This window comes from Nelumbo nucifera, chromosome 4 (genome assembly GCF_055504915.1).
Source record: "Nelumbo nucifera cultivar China Antique chromosome 4, China Antique-T2T, whole genome shotgun sequence".
Classification (NCBI taxonomy): Eukaryota; Viridiplantae; Streptophyta; class Magnoliopsida; order Proteales; family Nelumbonaceae; genus Nelumbo; species Nelumbo nucifera.
The window spans coordinates 82,238,752-82,244,850 of NC_142652.1; the positions used below are offsets into that span (position 1 = coordinate 82,238,752).

The 6,099-nt window shown below is 37.7% G+C and overlaps 1 protein-coding gene across 1 annotated transcript; it reads left to right on the top strand.

Moving 5' to 3' along the window:
* Positions 1-251: 251 nt before the first annotated feature.
* On the top strand, positions 252-4,987 carry LOC104606167 (putative E3 ubiquitin-protein ligase BAH1-like 2). Its single transcript, XM_010271244.3, has 6 exons — positions 252-816; positions 2,039-2,283; positions 2,651-2,905; positions 3,615-3,752; positions 4,380-4,438; positions 4,657-4,987. Exons 1-6 carry the CDS (start codon positions 645-647, stop codon positions 4,760-4,762), a joined length of 975 nt encoding a protein of 324 aa, XP_010269546.1. The 5' UTR covers positions 252-644; the 3' UTR covers positions 4,763-4,987.
* The last annotated feature ends 1,112 nt before the right edge of the window (positions 4,988-6,099 follow it).

Genomic DNA, 6,099 nt, shown 5'->3' on the forward strand with positions numbered 1-6,099 from the left:
CCCAAACCGGATTTACCATGACCCATGTCCATTGACAACCCTACGTATGCATGTGCGTTGTACGGAATAATGTCAACAACAAAAGCCGGTAAAGAGAAACGTTTTTCGACCGTTGAGCGTTTTTTATAAATCGAATCGCCTGTAAAGTGTAAAACGCTCCGGTGCCAACTGCCAAATGCCCACCTTGCAAAAGCAGTATAGCTGACGCCACGCCAACCTCACGATAAATTCTCGATAAAATGGTCATTCGTGTCCGTACCAATTCTATCTCGTTTGGCCTTCGGAAATCGTTAGTCGTACTCATCAAATCCGCGTCGCCCTCCCACAGTACCAGGTGTTCAAGCCGTTACGAAATGTTCTGACAAAAAAAAAAAAAAAAAAAAGGAGAGAGAGAGAGAGGTACAAGAAGAAAAAGATGGAGCAAACGGAAGCGATTGACACAGATATAAGTCTGAAAAAATAAAAAATCTTCAACTAGCTTAGTTGGGCAAAGACGAAACCCTTAAGGGGCCGATAAGAATCAATTCAACTTGATTGGGTTCTCGTTCTCCAGACATTATAAATAGGCTGTGAGAAATCTTCATAGATTTTGTTGAAAGTTCCTGGTTCAAAAAGAAGAAGAAGAGGAGGAGGGGGAAGCGGAGATGAAGTTCTGTAAGAGGTACCAGGAATACATGCGAGGGCAGGAGAAACAATTACCTGGGGTTGAATTCAAGATGCTCAAGAAGATTTTGAAGAAATGCAGAAGAGATTTTCAGTTACAACAAGGCAGCGATGGGGAACATGATGTCTCGACATGTCCCCAACAATGCCCAGGTATTCTTTCCTTTGGTTATTTGATCAGTTATAATGTAGATCCTATTGATTGATTTGATGGTTTCCTTTATTAGGGATCGCTCTTTGTCTCAATGCCCTTTTCCTATATTTTTTTCGTTTGCTTTTCCATTGTTTTCTCTTATATTTTAGGTTGTTTAATGTTGCTAATAGGCCACCATGGTTCTGATACGATATATTTGCTGTTTGTGGTAAATGGATTGACAATGATCATGGCTGAGTCACTGGTCTTTGTCAACTCGGTCTTTTTTTTTCGTTTCCTAGGTGTGAATTATCAGAAAATAAGGGGGAATTGTCAGGAGATTTTGTCTCTATTTTTCGATGTTTTTTTTTCCTAATATATTTGTTTTGTTAAGAAGAAAGCTTTTCATGCTTTGGGTTTATAAGTTATAACCCTCTGAATTGGAAGATAATTTGAGTCAAGTCTTGATTGTCTTATTCAGGGACATGATCTAGAAAACTACTTACCAAGTTAAAGAAATGCAGTTTTTATCTCCTTTTTTTCTTCTGATTATCTATTGGAATTATAGAAAATTGTTTCTTTCTGCAAAACACCAGAAACTTGAAACCCGTTTGGAATTTTAAAGTTTTAAACTTCTAATTCACAGAGTGCTGCATAGGTGGGGGACATAGATGGTTTCTTTGGTTCTATTTTCCGGTTTATTTGTTTCCTGAATACCACACAGCACAAGAAAGAGCCTCCGTATTCTTTTTTTCTCCCAAATAGACTACAATGCAAGCACAAACGGCTATGCTTTGGTTGCTGCTGAAGAAAATGATGGAAAACTGATCAGACATGTCCTGCATTTTTTAATGGCTCTCTTATACTTGTTTTTCCTCTTCTAATTAATTTGTTTTTTTAACACCGAGTTCAACTTTTATTAGTTGTGAATTGTGATGAGTTCACATCATATGGCATAAGTTCATATTCTACTTCCCAATTCACTGTATGCACATTAAAACCCAGAAGTGTCAGGTCTGATTTCAGGGAACTTGGGAATCCAATGCTAGAACTTTTCTTATTCAGTCTCTATCAACCTTTCCATTTTGACATTTATAGTTTCCTAATGGTTTATGGTTGTATTGATTTGTTCTCATGGTCATACATTTTCAACAGCATTAGCCTTCAATTATACTTGATTATGATCCCATTTATCAACCATCTTCGTATCCACCACTTATTTGTGATCTTGATCTAATGTAGTTTGCGATGGGACCTTCTTTCCCTCCCTTCTGAAGGAGATGTCTGAAATCTTGGGTTGTTTTAATGAGCGTGCACAGAAGTTGCTTGATCTACATCTAGCTTCAGGCTTCAGAAAGTACCTTATGTGGTTTAAAGGCCAAAGACAAGGTAACCATGGTACTTTGATTCAAGAAGGGAAGGACCTGGTTACCTATGCAATTATCAATACCATTGCCATCAGAAAAATCCTAAAGAAATATGACAAGGTATGTTTATCCATTTAAGCAGCTTGTTTGGTTACCATGTGAATAGAAATCATTTCATATTTAGTTTCACATGCCATTTAAACCCAGAATCTTTATTACCAAAATGAAATTTTTTTCCAGTTGTATATAAAAACCAAAATGAATTCATTTCTTGAAATCCTAAAAGGACCTTGGTAGTTAGTTACTTGGTTCTACATTTTCTGCAACTGGAAATGGTTTTATTTTAATTGGTGCTTTTAATAAATGCAATAGAATGTCACAGTGAAATCATTTAATTTCTGGTGGAATCTAAACATGCTAGAGATATATCACATTTGCTTCTGGTTTAGTGGATGGGTACTTATTTAATTTTTCATTCTGGATACAGATCCATTACTCAAAGCAAGGGCAGGCCTTCAAATCACAAGCTCAAAGCATGCATATTGAGATCCTTCAGTCTCCGTGGCTCTGTGAGTTAATGGCCTTCCACATTAACTTAAGGGAAAACAAGACCAAGTCCCAGGCAGTCAAAGGGTTGTTTGAAGGCTGCTCCCTCACGTTCAATGATGGCAAACCATCACTATCATGTGCTCTATTTGATTCTGTGAACCTTGATATTGATCTGAGTTGTTCTATATGCTTGGTGAGTCATAATCTGGTTTTGAAAGATACAAAACCTTAAATCTTGTATATACATGGTTACTCATAAAAAGGATCTTATTTATACATGGCCCTCATGGTTGATGAATACTTTTGAACCCATGTTTCAACTCTTTCAAATGATCATAATCATTTATTCTACAAATTTCTTTGCACAATGTCACAAGTAGAGCAACTGTTTAGAGGAAACTTTTAGAGGGACAAATAACTAATATCCTTTGGACAAGTGGATTTTTGGTATCCTGTAAGTTCACTTAGGCAAGAACTTCTCATCTTCCCTAGGCTTTTGTAGAGTAGGCATTTAAGTTAATCAAACATTTTTTTAAGTTCTAACTTGGTAGGCAGTGTAGCTGACCTAATTGAAGGCTGTTCTTCTTGAAGTATTTCTTCAACTTTTTCAACAAGGATTTGAAGCTGTCCAATATGTATGTTGTTATCAATTTTTGGTCATGATGAATGAAGTAGGTGACATTTTTGTTGCTGGAATTCTTAATGACCAACTTAGGGAATTTCAGTGTATTTTTTGAACCCCAGGCATGCACTCCCACAGAACATGGGAGAGTGAGTAAACTATTCTTCCTCTTCTATGTAATAAGAACCATAATAAATAATCTTATATCTAAAGTTTCCATTTTGCTATGGCATTGCAGTGTGATTTTCTCTGAAGAATTCATTTGATTTATTTGTTACAGGACACAGTTTTTGATCCAGTATCTCTAACTTGCGGCCATATCTTCTGTTACATGTGCGCTTGCTCCGCTGCATCAGTGACTATAGTAGATGGATTAAAGGCAGCGGATGGTAAAGCTAAATGTCCACTATGTCGAGAGGTAAATATCTAGCATCTTTTCAATTTTTGGGGCCTGATACATCTCCCTCTCCCCAAATACTAAAAAAAATAATAATAAACAAGTGCTTGTGCTGTATTTTATTTAGCTTATAAACTGGCAAGTATGCTAGCATTGGATGCAACAATGCAGCCAAAGCATACCAGGAAAGAGATATTTGTGAGTTATTTAGTTAATAAGAAATATGTTTCACATGGCCTAACCAAAATATGTTGAATAAACTAAAAGAGTTGGAAAAAAAAAAAGACGAACCTTTAATTCTAATTTGGATAAATTAGATTTTTTTCCCTTTTCCTGCTCTGATGTCAAATCTGTAACTTTTACAGTTTAATAAGATGTAAGTACAGGAATTTCCTCTTTCTGATTTTCTATTAAGACTTTCCATTTTGCCTTGTCAGAACGGTGGGAATCTCTTCTTTTCCTTGTGCCTTGTGCATAATGCAAATTCTCAGGCCCTTTAGAAAGAACCAGATAGGCCTTGTTTAGAATTTAGATGTATCCAGTGCTTATAATTGAAGTATACAATAGAGTCATAGACATTTCCTTTGTTGGATAATAAGCTAATAACTACAATGTTACCATGTTGATGTAATGTTGAAATTGATTCAGGCAGGAGTATTTGAGGGTGCTGTACATTTGGAGGAGCTTAACATTCTATTAGGTCGAAGGTATGCTTTAGTTGAATGTTCAATTTGTACTGCAATATTATATTTCTGATCCACATCATGGATCTCCTTTTGATCAACTATAATCAACTAGAAGCCAAAATTGCAACTGAAATCAGTCTTCCTTCCTGAAAATTTGAAACCACATTATGAAGCCCACCTGTTGTGGTAAGGTTCTTGCTTTCATTCAACTGAGCTTTTGTCCCTCTGTGCATTAACAGCTGCCCTGAGTATTGGAAGGAACGTCTTCAGACAGAACGACTGGAGCGAATTCAGCAAACAAAGGAGCACTGGGAATCCCAGTGTAGAGCTTTCATGGGGGTCTAATAGAAATCCAAAAAATGTCAAATTCAGCTTCATTTAGACCTCTTAGCAAAAAGAATCAGATTAGTTTCCTCAGTTTCATTGATGATTTATTCAGGTTTTTTTTTTCTTAGTCTTCGTAGCCTCATGGCATTGTATCTTGGTACGTGCCATAGCCAAGTGTCTTGTACATATCTTTTATGTTCTGTATTCTTGATGTAATTAAGGAAAAACTGCACCATGTGAATCTCTCTCTCTCGTGTGTGTGAAAGTCTCAGTCGGCACAAGAGGCCCATTGCATTACACCTTCAAAAGATGATAAAGCATAAACAAATCGGTCAAAATACTGGTGGATGTGAATATTCTGTAGGGAAATTTGCCGATCAGTACTTGGGCTCCTGTGACAATTTGGGACTCAAACTTTAAAATGCCACAATCCACTGCCCAATCCGATACCTGACATTAACGAACCGTCAATCAGGATGTAAAAAGACGTAATTACCCATCACGTTTATAATAATCGATTGAGATGATTTTTTGAAATGACAAAAATGGCCTTTACTATATTAACTTTTCTCTGCGAGTGGGAATCATCGTTCATTGTATTAACTTTTTCTCTGGAGAGATCAATTCTCTCCGCCGGTGTTGATAAGCAGAATAAGATGCCGGAAAAAAGCTAAAATCAATGGAAAAACATCGTTGAAGAGCATATCTCCATTTATTTGGAAAAATATTGTCGGAACAAGCGCATTTGCCGCCGTTAGAATTTTTTTTAATCCTACCATCGTTGGAGAAGACGAATGCTAGTTGCCAGCGCCGAATGGACAGCTGTGATTATTTGGCGATTACTCGACTAATGTTTCTGATCGTGCGCGATCTAGATGCTTCTAGCTGGAGAGTAGCTCGGACGTTGATACTTAGCTGGTCGGTTGAATTGCAAGAGAAAGGATTAAAGAACCCGGGGGCCTAACCTAGCGACGTCGTCGATGCTTAGTTAGTACTTGCTTAGTAGATTAAGAGCTGGAAATCAGTAATCTAGAGAGCTAGAATGCATTTAATCACGTGTACCTGGGTACTGAGGACTGATGTCTTTATATAGTTTAGTTGTCGTGAGCCTCAAGGAGCCTCTCTGAGATCTATGGACTGAGCCGAAAGAGTCCATTCCACTTCGGGAGGTGACTAACGTGCTAGCTGATAAGGCTTATCGTGTCCACCCGATTCAGGCTGGATGTGGATAAGGCCTACAGTTGCGTGGCATGATCCCAAATGGTTCGAAGGCAGTTGGCGGGCTTCTGGAATCTGCTACGTGTCATCTCCGACAGATTTGGTCATCCAAGGTACCCAGACCTCGGTGCTATCCG

What these genes read in the sequence shown, in the direction of transcription:
- LOC104606167 (XM_010271244.3), top strand. Translation starts at nt 645, where the DNA reads ATGAAGTTCTGTAAGAGGTACCAGGAATACATGCGAGGGCAGGAGAAA. An exon ending in TCCTAAAGAAATATGACAAG is followed by an intron (nt 2,284 to 2,650) that starts GTATGTTTATCC and finishes TTCTGGATACAG; the next exon opens with ATCCATTACTCAAAGCAAGG. An exon ending in AACATTCTATTAGGTCGAAG is followed by an intron (nt 4,439 to 4,656) that starts GTATGCTTTAGT and finishes GTGCATTAACAG; the next exon opens with CTGCCCTGAGTATTGGAAGG.